This window comes from Mesoplodon mirus (assembly GCF_964341445.2).
Source record: "Mesoplodon mirus genome assembly, chromosome: 6".
NCBI lineage: Eukaryota > Metazoa > Chordata > Mammalia > Artiodactyla > Ziphiidae > Mesoplodon > Mesoplodon mirus.
This window is the reverse complement of record NC_138982.1, coordinates 34,650,429-34,673,779: the sequence shown is the minus strand read 5'-3', so window position 1 is coordinate 34,673,779 and position 23,351 is coordinate 34,650,429. Positions and strand designations below refer to the sequence as shown.

The window sequence follows — 23,351 nt, the reverse complement described above, 5'->3', positions numbered from 1 at the left end:
CAAAACTACTAAATTCAACTTAAGTTTTAACAGAAACATTGGAATAATGGATTAGGATTTTTGGCTAGGGAGATCTCCACATTTCACTTTAAAAAATCCTTTATTTTTTTTAAAGGACTTGCTAAAGTTTTACGGTTCAGATTTTTTTTAATTAGAAAAATTAAGGTAAGTGTGTGAATCTAATAAGGAAAAAATTCCCAGAATGAATTTTTGGAAATTCAGTAGAATGATTTCTCCATCCACTGACATTAATGGGACTTAGCATTAAGAATTACCATCTGTATAGTAAATAGTCCCATAAACTGATGCTCATGGCCACGATGAGAAGGGTCTTCTGAAAGAGTGGTTAGTGTCAACAATGGGAAAGAATATTTGAAAACAGGACTGTTCTGGCCAGGACCAATGATTGGCGCAGTTACAGGCTTTCTCCAGAGCAGCGGTTCTCGACCCCAGTATGGATTCATCTGCAGAGATTTCAAGATATGATGCCTGAGTCTCACCTAGACCAAGTTGATTAGAATCTCAGTGGGCGGGGACCACACACCGACACTTTCCTACCTCCCAGGTGATTTTAATGCACAGCCACTGCAAAGAACCACTGCTCCAGGGTTTAGCAGAGACCCTTGCTTCTCAGAGTGTGGTCTAAGGACCAGAACATTATCACTGGGAGCTTGTTAGAAATGTAAAACTTAGGCCCTACCCCATATCGATGGAATCCGAATCTGCATTTTAACAAGATTCCCCCAGGTGATCTGTATGTCCATTAAAGTTCATGAAATACTGCCTCATTTATCCATTCAGCAAATATTTAGGAGCACCTGCTGTGGGCCGGACTTTGTTGGTTGGGGTGAGGATGGGTCTGTTGAATTTTTTATGTTTCCTGTCATATTTGTAATTTCTTATTCCCCCTATTAAAAAATAATAATATTCTCTTCTTCTTTTGTAGATACAACATCTTGTCTTTCTGAGGATATTAATGAGCTTTTTCTGTCAGAAATTTTCTTCTCCTGCATAGTCTGCATTTCTTCTCAGTTGGTTTTTTCTGTGTGTTTTGCTCTTTCTTCCATGTTAGAGGCTTTCCTTGGGTGTCCAATATTTTTTTGTCATCTACTCTTGACTACAACAAGCACTGGGTGGCCTTGTTGACCGAGCTTCTTTGTATGGTGACCTGGCTGCTGGGTTTGTGGAGAACTCCCAATGTTGGTTCCTTTATATCTTTCTTGGCCTGATCAGAGTCCCCAGAAAGGACACTCCTGTCTTCTGCCAGGAGGTGGAGGCCTGGCTCCATGTTCCTGGAAGGAGTCGAGAAGGGGACTGAGATCTCCACATCTATGTGTGCTTTCCTTGTTAGGTCCCTGGCACCCCGCTCTCAGCCAAGCCTGCTGCGCCAGTGCAGAGGCCTGCACTTTACCCCTGAAGGGAAATCCCGATTTTGCCGGGTGGTACCGGGGCAGCAACCCAGTGGCTTTGTACTGGAGAGGGAGTCCAGGGGGGTCTTACTGCTTCTTAAACAGCTTTCGACTCATCCTCTGTATTTTTAGCACCTGTTCTTCTTCTAGAGGTTTCTGGGGCTTCTAGTTCCCAGGCCTTTTGAGGATTCTGTGGGGTCAATCAGGTCCTTTTCACCTTGGGATTGGGGATTTTCTCAGGTCTGCTCTCCATAGTCACTGGCCATCTGCTTTCCAGCTTCCAAAGCTATGTTGTGGTTTTCTCTTCTACTGTTCTTCCTGTCCTTAGGGACTTTGGCCATTCAGAAAATTTCTCTCTTTTTTTTTTTTCTTGCGGTACGCGGGCCTCTCACTGTTGTGACCTCTCCCGTTGCGGAGCACAGGCTCCGGACGCGCAGGCTCAGCAGCCATGGCTCACGGGCCCAGCCGCTCCGTGGCATGAACCCGCGTCCGCTGCATCGGCAGGCGGACTCTCAACCACTGCGCCACCAGGGAAGCCCAGAGAATTTCTCTTCTGATAATTTTGGCTTTGGTGGGGTTTTGGGAAGGAGTGAAATTATGTGCATCTGCGCAATCTAACTTTTCCTGGAGCCTCTATTCCCTCTTTAAACTTCCTCGCAGAATCCATGAATTCATTCAGTATCTAGTATATATTTAACAAATAAGACTCCAGCTCTGCCCTCCATCAGCCCAGATCCTTGAACCGAGCAGTTTTGTGTCCAGTTGTATATGGACTGAATTCTGGTTCACCTGTTACTCTCCAGTAACAGGTGACCCTGGTCACCTCTCCAGAGCCTCAGTTTCCTCATCTGTAAAATGTGGATAATGTAGGGTAGTGGGGGGGGGTTAATCAGTCAATGAAAGATAAAACTTTTAGTAAAGAACTTGCACACAGTGTCTTTTTGAGGACCTGAATCGTGACTTCTCCTCCTTCATAGTCCCCCAAACCTAGCACAGGGTGAGCACACAGTCAGTATGTGGTGAGTGACTAAAGAGGTGGGTGGGGTGAGAGGTTTGGCCTGGGCCCTCCTTCAGCAGCTGTAGGTCCTGGGAGCCAAGGGCTTCTGCTGGATGTGAGAACTCTAGGTTCTTCCTGTCTCTGCCTGTGCCCTGGATGTTGTATCTCCTCCTGAGGTTCTCCGCTCAGGCCCCTGACCTTTATTAGTCCCTGACCTTGGCAGGGCTGCCCCTCCATGGCCAAAGAGGAATCACCATTGCTCTGAACTGCTCCCCAGCTCCTAGGGATCCATTCCCTATGACAGCTTCTTAGGTGCCTCAGACCAGGCATGTCCCTTCCCTTTCAGGGTCTCAGTTTCTTTATCTCTAAAATGGGTGGAATTTAAGGTATATTAAATATCTTGCAGTCCCTGACATCTCTCTCGCTTCCAGGTTCGGACCCTTTCTCTCCCTGGCCCAGCAGCCCACCCTGTGCCTGATGTTCCTAGCTCCTGGGGTTCTGGTGTGGGTGCTGTCCCAAGGGAATGAGCAGTCCCTCTCACAGAGTAAATGCTCTCCAATTCACAGCTCTGGGCCCACCCCACCTCCAGGGCCCAACAATAGGCCCCTTCAGCTCTAGGCTCTTGCTGAGGGGGTGGGGGGAGTAGGGTGAGGCCTGAGCTGGTAGGCAGGGTGACCAGCTGGGCGGCCTCTGCCCAGCCCTGGAAGAGCCCTGGGAGTGGCTGGCTGCTGGGAGCCAGACTACATCCTTCCTCTCTTCCCAGGAGCCTCGGCTGCCGGGCCTTGGTGCCGGGAGGACACTTGGGCCAGAGGATGGTGAGAGGCAGCTCTCTGCAGTACCCTGCATCCCAGCCCTGTCACTCAGGCGTGTGTGGTGCGTGTGTGCAAGAGACCCAGGCAACAGCAGGAATTTACCCACTGTCACACTCGAGTGGTGTTTATGTGCGGGGGAGGGATGCTCCAGGAATGTGTTAGGGCTCTCAGTGTCCTGTCTCTGGGTGTCAGGGTTGGCACACCGGTCTTTCGCTGGTGGAGCGTGAAACAGCTAAAAAATACTTTCAAGACCAAGTTGGTAGATGTGGGGAGGTACTGGGTTCAGTGAGGGTCTGTGTTGTGGTGTTTAGTCAGTTTCTTTTCTTTCCTCTCTGAAAGTTACACCCCGTTCTCTGTTGGAGTCAAAGGAGATGAGGCATAGGGGGGTCCCTGTATCTGGTGTGTCTGCCCCTGCTTCTGTGCCCTGCCTTCCCACCCTCTGACGCCCCTGTCTCCCTCCTCTCTCTCTGCGAGGCTGGGATGCCTGACAAACCAGACCTCCTGCCCGTCGATCACCCTGTGGTATCCCCAGCTCTCCCTCCGCAGTCTGATGAGAAGGCAGCCTTCAGTCAAAGCTCTCCCTCTGCCTTGAGGAACTGCTGTGTTGTCCCCGGGGCTGAAATAGCTTTGTGGGAGCAAAGTAGCTTAGTGGTTCTGGGACAGGAGTAGCTGTAATGAGATTGGCTGCGCTTCTTCCCTTGAAGGTGCTTGCTTTTCTGGATTCGAAATAATGGGGGGAAGCAAAGCCAGGGCCGACAAGGGCAACCAGGCTTATTCCTGGTATTCACTGGAGGGACATAGGGTGGTACCAGCTCACTGGAAAAGAGACAGGCCTCCTTTCCCCAGTGTCTGTCACAAAGGCTTGAAGTCCCTTTCAGCAAACTCTCTTGACCAGGTGCCTTGCCAGATTCTTCTTTCAAGGTGACAGATATAAACAGATGGTTACAATGTACAAACCACAAGAGGTGCGTACACAGGGCTCCCTCAATAGAATTATATATTAATACAGAGTGCTACAGAAATAGTACCCTTTAAGGATCAGAGCATGATGGATAATACAATTTTTTTCATTCTTTTGGCTATTTTCCACGTGTAGTATTATGTGTTTATACCACTCTTGTTTTCAAACATACTTTAACAAGAAAACCTGGGAAGCAATGGCAAAAAGAACCGTTTGGGGATAGGAAATGGGAATTTACGAAGGAGATGACGTTTTATTTGGGTCTTGAGGGATGTGTAGGAGTTCATCATGAAGAGAAAAGAGTATCACAAAGAATAGCTCAAAGACATTAAAATTAAAGAAGATGGTGTGTCTAGGGAAGGGCAAGTATTTGACTTGGTTGGAATATGGAGACGTTTGAAGGAAATGATAAGAGGTGGAGGTGGACAAATAGGCAAGGGATGGATCCTGAAGGGCCTTGTATTTGGCTCAGTGAGGAATTACAGAAGGATGTAAGCAGGAGAGGAACTTCGGATCTGTGTTCAGATGACGGTATAACAATAGGGAACTATGTGCCAGATGCTGGGCTAAGTGTGCCATTCATGATCTCATTGAGTTTGCACTTTATGAAGGACGTACTGTTTATTCCCATTTGCAGATAAGGAAATTGAGGCTTAGAGGTTAAGGCATTTGCCCAGAAGTCTTCTGACTAGAGAGTGATACAGCCAAGATTTCAGCCCAGGTCTGTCTGATTCTTGTCCCAAAGGTATTGATGGGAGGAGTAATGAGGCAGAAACAACACGATTCTGTGGGCTGCCCAGTGGGGAGAGAAGGGAGTTACGGTTGGGGAGCCAGGGGTGAGGTGTCTAGCCTAGGTGGCTGGTGTTGGCTTGCGATGTTTTCAGTCAGGATATAAGAGCAGACATAAGCTAGGTTTAAGGTGGGGGTTGATGAGCTCAATTTGGACACGTAGAATTCATGGTACCTTTGCATCCTCCTGGTGGAGCTGGCTGTAAATGTCTAGAAGCATGGGTGTAGAGCTTCTAGAGCTCAGGAATGGAGACAGACAGCACATGGTGCTAATTGGAGCCCTGGGAGGAGAGGAGGTGACCCCCAGGGAGGGAAGCGAAGGAAGGGCAAGTTCCAAAGACTTAGGAAATATCCACAGTTAAGGAGAAGGGTGAAGAGCCCTCAGGACCTGTGGGCTCATCACTGCTGGTACATATGCCTCAGCCTTGACTGTCCTGAGGGCCTCAGCTGCCAAGCTCCCTGGAAGGGAGTGGGCCACTGTGGCCTGGAGATGGAGAGGGTGTGGACAGCCATGGTATGTGTCTGAATCACCCCCTTCTCTCCCTTGGCCCGTGGCCAGCCTCCTCCCCAGACCAGTGTGATTTCAGACCTGGGATGACCTGAAGGTGTGGGGTTACCTGGTACAGTTCCCTCTGGGATGAAGTCCCAAGGGGAACCAGCCTGGCCTTGGTCCAGAAGCTTGGGCGCTGCACACAGAGGGGTGAGTTGAGGTTGACTGGGCTTGGTGGGGCTGGCATGTGTAGGCAAGATAATCCTCTGGTTGGGAGAGGAGCCATAAGCCCCCCTCCTTCTCCTCCCCAATATGTTGTTTTCCCTCCAGAGAAGAGGGAGGGCAGAGATAGGAGAGAGCTGGCCTGGCATATATTCCTGAGAATACGGTAGCTTGTTTTGGAAAAATCTTCTTGGCCGGAAATTACATGTCACGTCTGCTCCTCAGTGTGGATTTGTAACTTGACTGATGCTGTTGGAGAGCCTGGGGGAGGGGAGTGGACAGCAGAGGCAGGCTGGTTCCTGGGCCACTACCAGCTCCCTTTAGAGATAAGGGGGCAAGTTGTAGACCAGAGGGTATACATGTGGGGTGGATTCCCCAAATCCTAGAGGCAGTTTGGATCTTGTGGGTATCTTGTAATAGGATGGCATTCGGGGGCAGGGGCCTTGTGGCGGGAGGAGGTAGGGAGAAAGCAGGAAGGGGGAATGGTTTAGATCAGACTCTTTATCCAACCAGGAGAGGAAGGGATCTGTGGGCCTGGTATCTTCAGCCTCTCTTTCTCAACAGCCTCCTGAGTGTTCCTGCAGCTGCTCCCAAAACCAGTTTCTGCCGTAGCTGCAGTAAGATGCAGAGGAGCTCCTGTCTAGAGTAAACACCCTGCCTGGCAGGGTCATCCCCTGTGCCAACGCGCTTCAGCTGGAGAAGGAGCTTTTGAAGAGAGTGAGCCTTATGGGAACTCACCTAGTGCCCACCCGGGGTCTCCTTCCTCAGTCTTGAGGTGGAGTGTGTGTGGGTGGTGGGGGGCAGTGGGGAGTGGAGGTGTCTCAGCATTTCCCTCCTCCTCTGCCCAAACCCCCAAGGTGTGAGGGTGCCCTGAGCTCAGCCCTAAATACCTGGTACTGAGGAGTCAGTGGATGCATCAGATGCCATTGGAATGAGAGGGTGTGCGTGTGGCACCTTGGGGCCTCTGCAGTGGGACTTCCTCCACTAGCAGTGTCCTCATCCTGGCACTGGGTGACAGCCCTGCGTGGACACGTGTTGGAGCAGCTCCTGCGGGAGGGAGTGTGGGTACTCGCACTCTTCTGAGCCCAGAGGGGTCAGCCACTGTGCTCTGCCCAGCCCCGAGCTCCCGGGGCCCCGCGCAGTCTTGGGGGCGGGGCGGGTGGAGGTGCAGGCGGGGAGAAGTCCTGGCCGGTGAGGAGAGGCGTGGGCTGCGGAGGGCTGAGGTCTCCCTCCCAGTGCGGATGCGGGGGGCGTGGCTTCCACTGCGGAGAGGAGTGGGCTGGGCAGGTTCCCCGGGCCTGAGTGGAGTGCGGAACGGCAGCGCACCAGGGAGCCTGGCAGGTGGGCGCATGCTTGGAGCCAGGTGGAAGCTGGGCTGGTGGAAGGAGAGGGGTCTACAGGGAGGGGTCTCAGGTCGAGTTAGGATGGGAGCTTCTCTTCTGTGAGCTTCTTGGGTGGACCCCCCCTTGTCATGGAGTATGGGGGCCCTTGAGTCCCCAGGACCTGATCGGTGGCTGTGGATCTCTGGGGTCCTGGAGGCGGCCAGGGGCCGAGGGGAGCTGTGGCTCCGTGGTCAGTGAAGGTGCAGCCCCGCACCTAGCTCTCTGGGGGGCAGCCTGCGCTGCGGAGAGGCGGCTCCTTGGAACGGAGGCTGTGCACGGGATTGGGGGAGGGGCAGCCGCAGGCCCAGCGGGAGAGACCACCACCACCAGGCTCTGCTCCCTCGCTCTGGCTGCAGGTGGCAGATATGGGGCTGTGGGGTGCGTGCGGGCCCGAGGGCTGGGCCTTCCCTTGGCTGAGGTGCTTTAGCGGCCCCTGCCCTCCTGGAGGATGCTCGAGGCCCGGCCCCTCAGGACGCAGGGCAGTGACGCTGCCGGTGCGCTGGAGGGGCGGGGACTGCGGGAGGGCTCTGCTCCCCTCCCGGGCCCTAAAGCCCGGACTTTGGGTTCCAAGGGTGAGAGATTTGCATATCTGCGCCTAACTGGGGCCGAGGAGGGACAGCAGGTAATAGGGGAAACCTGGGGAATAGCCAGGTAGCCGGGCCCTAGACCGCATCGTCTGCTGGTGAGCTCAGGGGAGCCTCTCAGGAGTGAGAGGTATCTGTGATCCTGGCCCCAGGACAGATCCTGGGGGCTGGGATGCTGGGTAAAGAAGGGTGATGTGTTTGTGTGCGGGGTGGGGCGGGGCGAGTCAGTGGTGGTGATTCCTGTTGCTGACATCTGCTTCAGTATCTCTGAGTCCTTGGGACCCAATTAAGCTGCCCTTGGGGCTTGTGTCATCGCTGCAGGGGAGCCCCGAAAGCACTGCCAGGATGTGGGTTTAGTCCTTTATGGACACTGAGTCCCTGTGCCCTGGACATTCCCTCTTACTGGCTTTATGAATCTGTGTATTAAGCCAAATGTCCCTGTTTGCTTTGGAAAACATGATCATGGTATTTATGGGTCGGCTTCCCTTCCCCTTGGAGATCAAGCACTTTCTCTCTTGACCAGTAGAGGGCAGTCACTGACAGGACGAAGCGGGGTAGGGGTGGCGGTGCAGAAAGGTGGCTGTTTTCCGGGGCTGGGAAAAGAGGTCCAGGAGCTGGCCTGACCTCTGACCCCTGACCATGCTTTGCTTTTCTCCACAGCCTCCCACAGCTGAATTGCTGAGCAAGCTACTGAGGCTTGTTCTTACCTGATGTGCAAGGGAACAGGCAGGCATGGGGTTCTGGTGGATTTGGGGCACATCTTTCAGGGGTGGCTATAATTTTCAGTCTGGCCATTCCAATCCAGCAGTCCCCCAACTTGCGGTAGAGGGAATAATCCTGCTTAAATTGTCCCCTGAAGTCAGGTCCCTGGATCTCCTTCAGAATGGTGCTTTGTGGGAAATAAGCAATAGGCTTCTCTGTGCTCTGGGCATTGTGAGCCAGCGTTTGCGGGAAGGTCAGCTCCAGTGTGACCTTGACCCGACCTCATCTTGTCCATTAGCTCTGATTCCATTCTCAGACTGGTGATTCACTGGCACCGAAGGGAGGCTGCACCTGGCTGGCCTCACAAGCTTTGGGTGGTGGTGGATGACATGACAGGGGGATGGGAAAGAGGACTGATTGCTGGGGGTGTCCCATTTCCCCCTTCCCTGAGTCAGATCTGGAAACGGCTGTCCCTGCAGGCACCTCCCTGCCAGGGAGGTCAAGCACTGAGAGAGAGGCCCTGGAAAGAGCCTGGGATGCTGACTCCCCAAAACTCAACCCCAGCTGCCTACTCCACCAGCCAGCTGGGACTCCCAGAGCTGGTGGCCAGCTGGATAGGGACAAGAGAGCAGTGTGCAAGAAACAGGGGCTCCCTGGGCATGGCTGGGAGGGGGGTGCTGAGGGAGCCTGAGAGGACTTCCTGCAGCTGTCAGGTGTGTCTGGGGGCTGTAGCGAGGGGGGTGTAAGAGCAGCTGGCGCCCTTGAGGAGGGCCAGAGGGATCACTTGTCAGCTCTAGGAATGTGTGGGTTCCACGGGGGCTTCATGGGGTGACTGCAGTTCCCTCTAGCTGGGGCTGATGTCTGTGTGTGTAGGTGCTATTCAGGAGACATCCTATAGCCCAGAATCCTCTAGCTTTGGCTGGGGGCATCGCAGGGTTTAGGGGCATATTTGTGTGTTTTGAGGGGGCTTTGGATCTTGGCCAGCTGGACTGGGAGATTCTTCCCCCCACCCCGGCTCTTGGCTGGACTGCCCCGCTCTGGCAGGCTGCCGGACTCCTATTTCCGTCGGGCACCAGGGTAACAGGGCCACATTAGGGCCTGAGCCAGGAGACGCCCAGCCAAGGCTGGGACTGGGAGATGGGGGAGGGTCTCCGAAGGGTCTGCCTGCAAGGTCCAGGAACAAACCTCTGGTGTCCAAGCCCCCAACTCAGGCTGTGCACTAAGCCCTCACAGCCCCAGACAAGCACTACGGGGGCCTCTTTGTATATTGCTGCCTGATTGACCTAGCCCCCACCCTAAAATCCCAGGGGTTGTCTGCAACTCTGGGGGCTGGGGTGGAAGCCAGAGACAGGGGCCTTGTGTGCGGGGAGGAGGTGGGGGCAGCACGGGTGGCTGGGAGGAAGAGTCCCCCCATTCCCGCCGCCCTCTTGGCAGTGATTCAGAAAGGTCCTTTTTCAGCCAGTGTCAGAGCTGCTCAGCTGCGGAGGGAGGGGGGAGGGAGGCGGGCTGGCGGGGGAGCAAGGGAGCAGGGCTGGAGCCGTGACCACTGCGCTGGAGGGAAGACAGAGAAACAGGACCGGACCGAGGACCCAGGCTGCAGTCAACTGAGAGAAGAACTAACTCTCTCCTGCCAGGGTAGCCAGCTGTGGAAACAGCTGTAGAGCAGAGAAAGGGGGACCACCCTATTCTGCTCCATTTCCCACCCCTGGTGTGGGATTTGGGGGGCCTCTGGGGCAGACCTCTGGCCAACTTCCCTTCTGGGCAGAACCTGAAATTCAAGAGCTGAGACCACTGCCCACCCCACCCCCCCTCCTCGGGCCAGAGCCCCGGTGACCTGGTCAGGGGGTCCAGCTCCGTGGAGATGCCAGCAGCTCGTCGGTTCCCTGGCCTAGAGCTCTCCTTCCCTCTTCTGGCCAGACTCCGGCGGAGACTCTACACAGTGAGTGGGGGGTTGCGGGCGGGAGCTGGACGGACTGTGAGGCAGCCCTGCACTGAGGACCAGAGAGCAGGACCGGGCGGCTTGACAGGGGTTCAGGGCCTCCCTGCTCCAGCGGCTGCATTCTTGGTGGCGAATGTGTCAGGAGAGCGTGTGTGGGAAGTGTGTGTGCCGGCCATGAGAGCCACGTGTCAGACACAGGTGTGTGGACGGGGCTGTGCTGGGGGCAGCCGCAGCAGTGCTCTGTGCTTCACCGACAAAGACACGGGCTAGAGAGGGAGGGAGGGGAGGGAGGGGACATGTCCAGGGTCACCCTGGGCGGGGTGGTGGAGACCGGACAGGGACCCTGGCTGCTTTCTTCTCACCCAGATCCCAGTGTTCTCTCTTAGTCTTCGCACCCCCCCCCGCCCCGCCCCACGCAGAGCAGCCCTGTTCCTGGGGTTGGGGAGCAGGGAGAGGAGGGCCCAGCCGAGCAGGGAGATTTGTTAGCTGGTGTTTCAGGGGTAAAGGAACAGGGCAGACTGTGCTTTCTAAGCAGCTTCTTCGGGGGAGTGGCCTCTGGGTCTCTCCCAGCCCGGACCACACAGGGCAGGGCTTGGAGCTATTCTCAGGAGTGGCTGCCTCCTACCCCCAGGAGGGTAGGAATGAGCGGCCTGGAGCCCTGGGATTCGGCGACTGGGGAGGAAGCAGTGGGGGTCTTCAGACCACTTGCCCTGGTGGCCAGCCTCTTCTTGGGCTGAGCCGTGTAGGGGGTGGGATCATTTTGCTCCAGGGATGGAATAGTGATGGCGGAAGTGCTGGCTGGCCTCTCCTGGTCACGCCACAGAGAGACGCTGCCTAGGTTGGTGATTTTCACAAGGCACCTTTGGGGGTTTCTTCTGGAAAGCAGTGGTGCCCTGCCCTCTTAAGTCCACACCCCCTTGTTTGTAACAGATGGTTTTGTTGTGGATAAGTGAGTTAATACAGCTAAGTGCTCAGAACTGTGCGCAGCATGTAGTTAACTGTAGTTGAAGTGTTAGAGTTTTTATTTTTCTTAACTAAAATTAAGAGAAATACAACCTGTTTACTCTGTGTGTGTGTGGTCAGTCAACTTAATGCCTCCTGTAATATAAAGGAGAATCAAAAGGAAATCAGTTGTATCATTTCGTGTATTCTAATATGTCAGTACAATCTGACATTACCAAGCTGTCAGATGCTAAGACCTCAGGTAGAACCAGCACGGCAACGTCTACACAAGTGCTGACTGAGAGGAGAGTTTTGAAATAGTCGGGTGGGCTACCTTCAGTGATATTTTTCTGAATGGTGGACAACTTCTGCTAAGTTCCAAACAAAGCAAAAGGCCAGTTTTCCCTCAGTTTACACAGTAGCTCCATTCCAGGAAAATTCAGTCTGTATTAACACTGTAAAAATACTTTCTTGTTCGTATGTAAAATGGGATTTGATTTATAATCAGATGATTATAAACAAACTTCTCACCTACATGAATTAAGTTGTATGGGATTTGGGACAGTGTGTGAGTCCCCCAGCCACCCACTCAGTGCCACTAATGGTCCCCCAACACTGTGACAGCCAAAAATGCCCCCTAGGGGGCTGTATGGCCCTTATGAGAACCATCTGGGTGAAGGGTTAGGGCTTAAAGTTTGGAAACCCCCTTCTGGCCCAGCCACTTTGGTAGAGGAGCCAGGGTTTGAACTGAGGGCTTCTCTTTCCCAGTGGTGGCTCTTTGTACTGCCCTGAGCTGCCTGGGAGAGTCTGAGCTCCTGGCACTGGGTTGGCAACACCGCTGGGAACTGTGAGAGCAGGAGGCTCACGCGGGGCCCAGGCTGTGAGCACCTGCTCTCTTAGTGCGACCTGTGATGAGAGCTGGGGGACAAGGCCACCTCCAAGTCGGGAGGAGGGGGTCTTGGGGCAGCTGGCCTTTTCCCTCATCCCTGTCTTCTCCAGTGGGGATTGAACACGGGTCAGGGGCTGGCCAAGCCCTCATCAGCTCTGACGGGTCTTACTCGGACAAGGATGGGTTTCGTGTCAGGCTGCCTAGTTTTGAGGGTGCCACTGGCTTCTTTCTCTGGGCCCCAGAGGGTGTAACAGGTCTGGTGGCCCCTTGGCTGACTGAGGCCTGCATGTAGTTTTGTTTGGCCAGCACAGCATACACATGTGCTTGCGTGTGTGTGTTTCAAACTTGAATTAGTTGACATAGTTCAAAAGTCAGGAGAAAGAGCTAACGTCAAGTGTAAACAAGGAACAGAATGGTGTGGGTAATGGGTGAGTATTTGTGTGGGGGAAAAACAAGTCTGGAAGAACGCGTAAAAGTCGTGAATGGCAGCCGACTTTGGGGATGGGGCTGAGGTGGCTGTGTGGCAAGAGAGGGATGAGACTTTACGGCTCTCATGTGCCTTTTGAATATCTTACATGTGAGTATAGTACCTTTTCAAAAACCATTTCAATAGTGAGATTTTACACGTCGATTCAGATTTCTGGTATTTCTTGAAAAAGTGGAAAGCTTTGACCACACTGGGCCGGAGTCTGTTGTGACAGCCGTTGACAGCAGTCTGAAAGCCCGCCCCAGCCTCTGCGCCTCCTTCCCTCTGACCCTCCTGTGGTCCTGGAGATGTTTGTGTGGTGGCCTGTGGAGGGGTCTTTGGACCTGGGGGGAGGCTCATGCGATGTCAGGCACTGAGAGGAAAGTAGCTAGAGCTCGTCTAGTCCCTGTGGGGTCCATCAGGTCTGGGGAGCTCATGGATGGGTCTCAAGGGACACTGCACCCTCAAAAGTCTTGTAATTAAAACATGATGAAGAAGGATGCATATGTTTTCCTGGAGACACACTCGATAGTTTTCATCAGATTCTCAAAGGCCTTGTGACAACAGGAGCGTTTAAGAGCCAGTGGGGAACCGGAGAACAGAGTTTGATCTCAGGTCACTCGGCCATGGATGGCAGATTTGGGGAGTAAGACCCCAACTCCAGGGCCTGGGCTGTGTCCCAACTGCCCTGACTCTACCCTTGTTGCCATAGGAGGAGGACAGGTGGCTATAGGCTCTTCTGTACAGCTGTTTTGGGGAGCAAGAAGGTGGTTTGAGTCCTTCCCCACAGCACATGGTAGGATGTGGGTGAGCCCAAGGCAGAGGCAGGGTCGCCTGTTACCCCCCTGCATCCCGTGGTCTCTGAGCCATTCTTCTCTCCCCGCAGAGGCTGGGGAGCAGCAGCATGCAGCCGGAGGAGGGCACAGGCTGGCTGCTGGAGCTGCTGTCCGAGGTGCAGCTGCAGCAGTATTTCCTGCGGCTCCGCGACGACCTGAACGTTACCCGCCTGTCCCACTTTGAGTATGTCAAGAATGAGGACCTGGAGAAGATTGGCATGGGCCGGCCTGGTAGGTGGGGGCATTGGCCTCGCCTGTCGTTGCCCCACTGACCATTTACCTCCTCTGTCCTCAGGATCGCCAGCCTCATGGAAGAGCCCTCCCCCCCTTTATTCCGTGGGGTGGCAGAGCTGAGAACTCTCACTGCCTGTCCAAGAGCCCCCGCGGTGGGGCACAGGGGCATCAGTAGATGCTGCACACAGTGAGTGCATGAGAACAGTTTGCAGCTGTGAAGGTGAATTGGAGCTTGAGGAATCTTACTTGAATTTCTGGCTACTCAGGATTAACTACACACTCTGTTTTGTTTGTGCAGACATTTCTAGGGTGTATCTCTTCCATCTTCTCCTCTTTTATAAATGTAGAATTGAGTCTCTTCTGAACACCAGGGGGGTTAGTGTCCAGAGGTCTGTGGAGAAGGGAAGATAAAATCCTTCAGATGATGGTTTGCTGCTTTTCTCCCCATCTCTCTCCCTTTCTCTGTCTCTCCTACAAAGATCTGTTCTATAAGTTGAACTCTTTTTTTTTTTTTCTATGTGTTTATCTTGAAAGTAGTGACTATAGCTTCTAGAAGTCACGGTGTTCCTTGTAGAACATTAGAAATTTTTGAGTGCATTCAGCCTGAAATAGCTAAATAAGTAATAATGTGCTAATTTAGACACTGACTTACGCTGCTTTTAGCCTAGAGAGTTGATATCTGATGCCAGTAACATAAGAAAATTTTATGGGAGAAAAACTCAAAATTGGGAAAATTCTGTCCGTTACCTTGATTTATTTATTTTTTCTTGAGAGTTGGCATAAGAGCACTACTGTTCAATTTTGGTGGTTAAATGCCTCCATCCAGTTCGAGAAGAATTGCCTAGAAGCGCAATGCAGTGACCATCTGGTTAATGGCAGTCCCTGGTTGGTGGGGATGGCTTGTTTCCTTGGTGTCATCGTGCTGGGCAGTGTCTAGTGGTGGACTTCCCCCAGGGTGACCGAGGAAGCCTGCGGTGGGCAGCAGCCTCTTGGGGGTGTGAGCGCCTTAACAGCACGGGTTCCCCTTCCTCCCTGCAGGCCAGCGGCGGCTGTGGGAGGCTGTGAAGAGGAGGAAGGCCGTGTGCAAACGCAAGTCCTGGATGAGCAAGGTGGGCGGACAGGGAAGGACGTGGGAGGGGTAGCTCACTGGAGCCTCCTCTGGTGTCATCCTGAGAGCCTTCCCCCACTCTCCGCAGTATAATCTCGCACTTTGTACAGACCTCCCTCCTCCGGGGTCTTATCGGGCAGGGTGCTTGTAGAGCTGCCTGGCTAAGCGTCTGTCTCCGCTGGAGACGGCCCTGAGTGGCCTGTGTGCAGCCTTGGCTTCACGTCCCCTCCCGCCGGGCAGTGGTGCCGGGCATGGAACAGACGCTTGTTGACAAGTGCGCTGTAACTTGAGCCCTCGCTTTGCCTAAGTGTCGGGGCCGGTGTCCAGTGTGGGGCAGTGGGACCGTCTGGACCCAGGACGTCTTTGCTTCCCTCGTCCCGCACCTCCCTAGTCTGTGGAGGGTTTCTCTGGTCACCGGGCCCCACTGACAGCTTCCTTCCCCAAGGCCCGCCCCCACCCCCGTTGCCCTAATTTGGGTCTCTGGAGTGGTGAGTCCCAGGTCTGACTCAGGGGAACTTTGCCCATTGTCTGGAAGACAATGTGAGAGGAAGTGAACCAGCCGGGCCTTCCCCCCACTTCTGGCCTCAGGGCTGGGGAGAGGGGCGGGCAGTGCAGAACAGCTGGACCTGGGATTGGGCCGCAGAGATTTCCTGGCTGTGATCTGGCAAGGGGCTGTCTCTTGGGATCCTGTGGCCTCTTCTGGAGACACTGTCCTGGTCCCTTGCCCAGGTTTTAGGGGAGGATGGGTGTGTTGGGGCGGGCGAAGGCAAGAGGGAAGAGCCATGCGGTGTGCAGGATTCAGGGGGTCTTGTATCTACCACCGACTCACAGGAGGTCCCCGGGCCAGTCGGTTGACCGCTCCAGACTTGAGGCATGTGGCCAGTAAGACAGTGCCAGCCGCACTTGCCCAGCTCACCTCACGGGGCCTTGGGGAGGGTCCCTTGAGAAAAAGGCTGTGAAGGACCTTGTCAGCTGAACACTGCTTGCAAATGGAAGGGATTCCAGTTGCTGGGAGGAAGGATGGAGCAGCAGCCAGAAGAGGCCCTCAGACTGGAGACCCCTTCACCCCATACAGACAAGGCTCTGCCGACCTTGGGGGCAGGGACCAACTGGGCAGAGGGTGCTGCCTGAAGCCGAGGCTTTGCATGCCCTGGTAGGGTCGTCAACTCAAACTGACAGGGCTGCTCTGACCCTCAGGGCTTCCCTCCTGTCCCCTGACCTTTGGCCCCTTCCCTCTACAGCCGAGGCTGCAGAGTCCTCTCCAACCTTCCTTCTTTCTGAGCCCTCAGCTCTAGGCCTCCCTCCAGAAGCCCAGCTGTCTTCCCAGGCCCTTCCTCAGCAAGGCCTTGCTTCATCTGCACCCCCATACACACTCACGGTCCAACCTCAGGCTCAAATTATCCTCTCCCCGGGCAGGATGAAGAGCAGCCGACTCCCTGGGGAGGGTGGAGACAGACAGCACCAAATGGGCAACCCAGAGACGGGGCCAGGGCTAAAAATGGACAGGAGGTGTTTGTGAGGGCCCCTCGGGCTCCTACCCATCTGCTCGGGTGAGGGGCTGGAGTCTGTGCTGGGTAGGGGTACAGAGAAGGAAGGGGGGCAGAGGTGGTGCCGGGCTTTGGGCTATCCCTGACCCCGCAGCTGGGTGTGGGACTGCAGCTGCCGCAGGCTACATGCCTGGCAGCCCGTTTCTGGCACGTAGCCCGAGGCCACACTGAGGCCGTGGGTTCCCGTTTGGAGGTGTAGTCAGGAGGGGGCGTGGGCCTCCAGCCAGGCCGCCCCCCAGAAGTTGGGCAAAGCCACGACCTGTCTGGCGGCCTCACCAAGGATGCAGTGGGGCAGGACTGAATGACTGGCTCTGGGGCCTCAGGGTTCCATCTGGCCCCTGGCTGCCTTCAAACAGGTGTTCAGTGGAAAGCGGCTGGAGGCTGAGTTCCCCCCTCATCACTCTCAGAGCACCTTCCGGAAGACCTCACCCACCCCCGGAGGCCCAGCAGCGGAGGGGTCCCTGCAGAGCCTCACCTGCCTCATTGGGGAGAAGGACCTGCATCTCTTTGAGAAGCTGGGAGATGGCTCTTTTGGCGTGGTGCGCAGGGGCGAGTGGGACGCCCCCTCGGGGAAGAAGGTGAGTTCTCTGGGTCCTGTGGGGCGTGGCAGGCCCTGCTCTGCCCTCTAAGGCGGATCTGTCCCCTCTGCTGGGATGTGAAGGGGGCTGGGGACAGGTCCAAAGTGGCTCACCCTGGAGTCCATGCTCAGGGTTAACTAGACACATGTTCCTTTTTTCTTTTTTTTTTTTTTTTTTTTGCGGTACGCGGGCCCCTCACTGTTGCGGCCTCTCCCGTTGCGGAGCACAGGCTCCGGACGCGCAGGCTCAGCGGCCATGGCTCACGGGCCCAGCCGCTCCGCGGCATGTGGGATCTTCCCGGACCGGGGCACGAACCCGAGTCTCCTGCATCGGCAGGCGGACTCTCAACCACTGTGCCACCAGGGAAGCCCCCTTTTTTCAATTATAAAACTAATTATCATAAAAGTTTAGAGACTTAAGAAAAAAAAAAAAAAGCCTGTAATCCCACCACTCAGAGGAAGTGGAGTTAGCATTTACACCTTTTTTCCCCTTCAGATATTTTGTTGAATTTCTTTAAGATACAAATTTTAGATACAACTTTTTAACGCTTGCCCTTTCATCTTAGTATTGTATCTAAAAAATATTCCCCAGAAGGAAAGATAGCGTGTGTGCAGTAAAGCATACAGTTCTTGAGTGTACGGCTCAGTGACTTTTCACATATGCATGGGCCCGTGTGACCACTGCCCAGATTGTGATGTAGAATAGGGGTCCCCAACCCCTGGGCCGTGGACCGGGACCGGTCCGCTGCCTGTTAGGAACCGGGCCGCACAACAGGAGGTGAGTGGCGGGCGAGTGAACGAGCTTCATCTGCCGCCCCCCATCGCTCGCATTACCGCCTGAACCCTCATATCCAGCACCCCCCATCCCAGTCTGTGGAAAAACCGTCTTCCACGAACCCGTCCCTGGGGCCAAAAAGGTTGGGGACCACTGGTGTAGAACATCTCTGTCACCCGAGAAGGCTCCCTCATGCCTCTTCCACTGAGTATCACCTCCCTTCAAGGGAAGCCACTCTTCTGATTTCTGTCACCACAGATTAGTTTTATGGCATTATATTTAAAGCATTTTCCTTCTACACCAAAAACAGTTTTTATCATAACATTTTAATATTCCATCATTGTACCGGTCACCTCTTACCTTGCGGTTGCCACTTAACCTGGGCACTCCCGCAGGAAGCAGAGGCCTGGCTCATGGCTGTTGGGGTCAGCTGCCCTCCCCTTGCCAGGCCACAGGCACCTGGGACATGCTCACCCGCCCGATGAGCAGGTCTGAGACTGGAGCGGGGAGCAGGCTGGCCCGGAGTGTGGAGGCTGGGGCCTGTCCTGACTCTCTGCAGTCCCCACTCTGGCCAGGTGAGTGTGGCTGTGAAGTGCCTGAAGCCTGATGTGCTGAGCCAGCCAGAGGCCATGGATGACTTCATCCGGGAGGTCAATGCCATGCACTCGCTTGACCACCGAAACCTCATTCGCCTCTACGGTGTGGTGCTCACGCCACCCATGAAGATGGTGAGTACTGTGGGCAGAAGGGATGGCGGCAGGGAGGGCCCTGTGCCCCTCACCTCCTGCCTGTGCTGTGGTTACTCCCTCCATCCTGATGAAGGTCAGAGGTCCTCCAGATCCTGCTTTGATCCCCCACCTGATGTGGCAAAGGGGCTCACAGGCCTACCCCGGTACTGACTGACCCTGGTGTCTGCTGGAGCTCACTTCCATCTCTCTGGATTTGGCTTGTGTTCACCAGTAGAGGGTTGCACCCACGGGAGGGGCCAGTCCCAGAGTTTAGTTTTTGGCATTGCTAACCTGAGCCTCTTTGGGTTGCTCTTCTGGGTCTCAGTTTCCCACGTTCCCTAGAGGGGAGAGGCTTGGGAAGCTGTAGGACTCCTAGAGGTCCCTGGAGGACAGGCCAGGAAGGAGCATGGAGCGTGGCTCTGGCAGGCCTTAAGGGGAGGGGCTGAGGGAGGGGCAGGACTCAGCCATGCTTATTCCTCCCTCCTCCTCCGTGGCCTCAGGTGACAGAGCTGGCGCCTCTGGGATCGTTGTTGGACCGGCTGCGCAAGCACCAGGGCCACTTCCTCCTGGGTACCCTGAGCCGCTACGCTGTGCAGGTGGCTGAGGGCATGGGCTACCTGGAGTCCAAGCGCTTTATTCACCGTGACCTGGCTGCCCGCAATCTGCTGTTGGCCACCCGTGACCTGGTCAAGATCGGGGACTTCGGACTGATGCGAGCACTGCCCCAGAATGACGACCACTACGTCATGCAGGAGCATCGCAAGGTGCCCTTTGCCTGGTGAGGGGCAGGTGCTGCCGGCTCACGGGGCCTGGACCGCCCCACCCCGCCCTGCCCTGGTCCCTACACGCCCAGGCCTCAGAGCTTCCAGGGCCTTCCATACACCCACCAGCCCTTGTCTCTTCTGGGCCCGGGGTGCCCTTGTTATGTGCCCATCCATTCACTTATCCATCCAGGAATTCTCAGGGGCCCGCGTGCCAGGTGCTAGGATGCACAGGGATAAGTGCTGTGGGACACATTAAGGCTTCCTGGAAGACCCAGTATTAAGCTCCTGAAATACCAGGAGAAGTTAGCCAGGCAGAGACTGGCTGGTAAGTATGTCCCAGGTAGAGCTGGGGGCAGGCAGGGCCTTGTAGACTGATGAGGGATGTTCACCTGCACACTGGGGTGGTACCTGGCCCTGCCCTGGACCCCGTGTGAGCTTATCGTGTGCTGAGACCATCATGATCCTCTGCTGTCAGAGGCTCCTGAAGGAGTGTCGTCTCCTTGCTTTGGGGTGGGAGGAGTTGGTCCAGTTCTGGTTGCCAGAAAACCCTTCTAATCCAGGATGTACACTCACCCCTAATTAATTACTGACTTTATATCTAGGATGATCACACATCCTGGATTATGCCTGATGTCCTGGAGTAATTAATAGCACCTCCTTTCATGCTCAAGCGTCCTGGTTTGAATGGGAAATTATAAGGTCACCTTTTTTTATGCAGCCCTCTTATAACAACCCTGTGAAGTGAGCAGATTATTGTTATTCCCATTTCACAGATGAGGACCGTGGGGCTTAGAGCTCTTGGGTGACTTTCCCTGGGTCCCACCCCCTTTGAGTGGCAGGGCCAGCTCTCCAGTCCCATGAGATATCTCTGATTCTCCATCGAGGGCAGCTTCCTCCTCACTCCTCGTGCCTCAGTCCACCCTGGAATGAATACCCTTTGTTAGCTTCCCTGCAGTGCCATTTTTCTTCCTCACCCAAGAGGGAGCCCCAGAGAGCGTGTGGGATGAGGAAAGCCACTGTGACTGTTCCCACCCATTTTGGTTCTTCCCCAGGCCCTATCTAGATTTCCCACCCACACCTTCCTGCTGAAATGACCTAAATCCTAGGATCCTGCCCCAAGTCTGGAAATTGTCATCCTCCCACCACAATTAGAAAACAGCCTGAGATCTTATCCCACCCCACTTTTTGCCCCTTCTGGAGCTGCTGACCTTCCTTTCCCTGACATGGGAACGTCCTCCTCTCCCCACCCCAGGCCGCGCGTGGAAAAAAAAGACCTGAGCAGAGACAATTTTGTCCAAGTCTGTGCACCCCGTAGTTAAGAAGTCCTTAACTTCACACTGTGCCCCCAGTACCTACTGTGAACCCGGGCACGCGGGGCAGTGGCATACTTGTGCATGAGCATTTGGGGTCCACTGGCGCTGATGCAGGGGGCGGGGGTGCTCTGAGAGGCCTTCTGCTTGACCCCTGCCTCTGCCAGGTGTGCCCCTGAGAGCCTGAAGACTCGCACCTTCTCCCATGCCAGCGACACCTGGATGTTTGGGGTCACGCTGTGGGAGATGTTCACCTATGGCCAGGAGCCCTGGATTGGCCTCAATGGCAGTCAGGTGAGGGGGCTGGGGCTGTCCTCCCCACAGCGTGGCTGGGGGTTGATTTGATCCTTGTCTCCCAACCTGGCCCTGTTGGAACTGGCTCCTACCTGTTGGAATCCCTGTCTCCAGTGCCCGCCTGACCCCCTCAGGTAGCTGAGCAAAGAGCACGGCCCCCAATGGTCAGGAACAGGCCGGCCTGGGTTTTTTCGCAGTCCTCCTTTGCCACGGCCCCGTTTGGAGGCCCCAGACGTAGGGGTAAGGGTCAGAGGCCCAGGGCGCAGGCAGAGCTCTTCTTTGGGGTACAGGCGTGGCGGCCAGCAGTTCCAGCTGTTCCGTGGGCTGGCCGTGAAGAGCCGGCTGCTCTGCTTGTCCTCACACTGCACCTCCCCACCACCAGATCCTGCATAAGATTGACAAGGAGGGGGAGCGTCTGCCCCGGCCCGAGGACTGCCCCCAGGACATCTACAATGTCATGGTTCAGTGCTGGGCTCACAAGCCAGAGGACAGACCCACGTTTGTGGCCCTGAGGGACTTCCTGCTGGAGGTGAGGGCAGATCTGCCCCCGGGGGCAGGGGTATCGAGCAGGTGTCAGCCTGAGGTGGTTAGTGACCTGTCTCTGCCCCCAGGCCCAGCCCACTGACATGCGGGCCCTTCAGGACTTTGAGGAACCAGACAAGCTGCACATCCAGATGAACGATGTCATCACCGTCATTGAGGGCAGGTAGGGAGCACTGGTTGGGCCTGGGACCCCGAGCCGTTCTGCCTCTCAGGTCCCCATGGCAACAGCCCCTATCAGGGCTCCTGCAGCAAGAGGGGAGGGCAGGTCTGGGTCCTTCTGAGTGCTTGGGGTTAAGTATGCAGGTGCGGTGGCTCGCAGGGGCGTTTCCCTGCCTAGCGTCTCCTCTGTCACCCTTTTCCCACCAGGCTCCAGCGCTGGCTCTGTGGGTCGGGGCCGCACTGCCCTTAATGCTGGGGTGTAGGAAGTGGAGCAGCCTGGCCTCGGGGCCCAGCTGGGACTCCGGGACATTCCTCCTCTTACCCTCCCCTGCCCCTCCTCTTCCCCGTCCTCCCAGGATAAGGACTCTGGACTCCCACCTGGGTGCCCTTCAGTAGCCCCAAGCAGCCCTGCCTGTTCCTGGCAGCCTCTGCCCTCCCAGGGCTCTCCTCCGTCCTCTGCTGGGCCTCCCACCTGGCCATTTTGTCCCCAGGCTGCCCTCACAGGGTCTCTATTCCTGCCCCCTCAATCCCCCTCACACCTGGCAACACGTGTCTGCCTGCAGGCAGCCTCTCCTGAGTCAGGTCTCCCACATGGAGCCCCCAAAGTTCAAGCCTGCCTGCTGTGGAGGCCCCCCTACCGCCTGGTGTGAAAAGGGTCCCAGTCCTTGGGACCGGTGACTCAGGAGCTTTGTGTGTTTCTGGGGCGTTTGTCTCTGGAGCTGGCACCCTGGGTCACCACTGGAGTGAGGCGGGGAACAGGAGGGGAGAGGGGAGCCGCTCCTCCTGGAAGGCCACCGTGGGCGGGCCCTGCCCTGCCCTTTCGTCACAGGCTTGGGTTGGCCCAGCTGCTGGCTCCACTGCCACTGCCTGCCAGTGTGGGCTTGCTGGGTTCTTCCTCCTGGGCCACCGGCCGACTTGGACCACAGTGCCTGCCGCAGGTCCCTGGAGCTACTCAGGAGGTGGGAGGTGAGGGGCAGGAGGCATGACAGCCGGTGAGGCTTTGGGAGTGGGCCTGTGTGTCGGTGGTACCAGAGCTTTAAATGCCCCCTTGTTTCCTTGGTGCCCCAAGTGTGTTTGTTTGTCTGGCTCTGTCTCCGTGTCTCCGGGTGGGTGGGCTCTGTTCGTGGGTGTCCCTTTGGGTCTGGGTTTGTACGTGTGCGTCTCGGTCTGTTTCTCCGTCTTCCTTTAGCAGCCTGGCTCTCAGCTGTCTCGTATCTGTGCTCTTCTGTTAGACTGGGGTTTCTTCTTGTAGAAGCTGTCTCCTAGCCAGAGTCTGGAGCACCCTTGCCCCTGGCTCTGACTGATTCTTTAGACTCAGGGCTTCTCGGGGTACCAGGCAGGGGGCAGAGAGAGGACAGCAGATGTCCTGTGAGCCAGGCTTGCGAGGCTCTGTCTAGACTGTGAGGGACAGATGATGACCACTCTTTTCCAGTGGGTCTTCTTTGGAGGCTGGGATGGCTGACAGAACTTTGATGTCCTGTTTTCACAAACCAGAGAAGGGGGACAGATTTTGAAATCCATGTGTAGGTCCTTGGCCTGGCCTGGTCCCTGGAGCCTTTGCTTCCTGTGGTGGGTGGGAGAGAGGGAAGCAAAGGGGGGTGTGTTGTCCCTCAAGGCCAGGGGCTGCCAGGGACACCTGGGGAGAAGTGCGTGGGGTGGTGTTTTGAGCAGAATGTTTAAGCCACATTTGTCAGCCATTTCTGGGCTACCTAAGCCAGGACTGGGATAATGGGCTGAGGTTTCCAGAGGCTGGTCCCCAATAGAGCTGGGGCAGCCTTCGGTGGTTCTTAACCCAGGCCCTGGTGTTTCCCAGGTGCTGCTTCACATCTTGCCTGTCCCAGGATGCTGTCAAGCATCCTGCTGGAGGTGCCTGTCTTTGCTGCGGGGACTGT

General features: G+C 55.6%; 1 protein-coding gene across 13 annotated transcripts in view; it reads left to right on the top strand.

Moving 5' to 3' along the window:
- TNK2 (tyrosine kinase non receptor 2) overlaps positions 1 to 23,351 on the top strand; it is a gene marked incomplete at its 3' end in the record, with an annotated part of 40,500 nt that overhangs the window by 8,127 nt on the left and 9,022 nt on the right. For 2 of the 13 annotated variants that reach the window (XM_082625419.1, XM_082625420.1), the window contains exons 1-9: positions 7,592 to 7,684; positions 13,471 to 13,651; positions 14,693 to 14,763; positions 16,666 to 16,887; positions 18,237 to 18,389; positions 18,890 to 19,167; positions 20,631 to 20,757; positions 21,140 to 21,286; positions 21,369 to 21,463. In XM_082625419.1, the coding sequence (XP_082481545.1) occupies positions 13,489 to 13,651; positions 14,693 to 14,763; positions 16,666 to 16,887; positions 18,237 to 18,389; positions 18,890 to 19,167; positions 20,631 to 20,757; positions 21,140 to 21,286; positions 21,369 to 21,463 (1,256 nt within the window). In that variant the 5' untranslated portion in view covers positions 7,592 to 7,684; positions 13,471 to 13,488. Of the gene's footprint in view, positions 1 to 6,244; positions 6,398 to 7,591; positions 7,685 to 9,870; positions 10,288 to 13,470; positions 13,652 to 13,766; positions 13,875 to 14,692; positions 14,764 to 16,665; positions 16,888 to 18,220; positions 18,390 to 18,889; positions 19,168 to 20,630; positions 20,758 to 21,139; positions 21,287 to 21,368; positions 21,464 to 23,351 lie in introns of those variants that run through there. The other 11 variants (XM_082625427.1, XM_082625421.1, XM_082625426.1 and 8 more) reach the window with 9 other exon arrangements.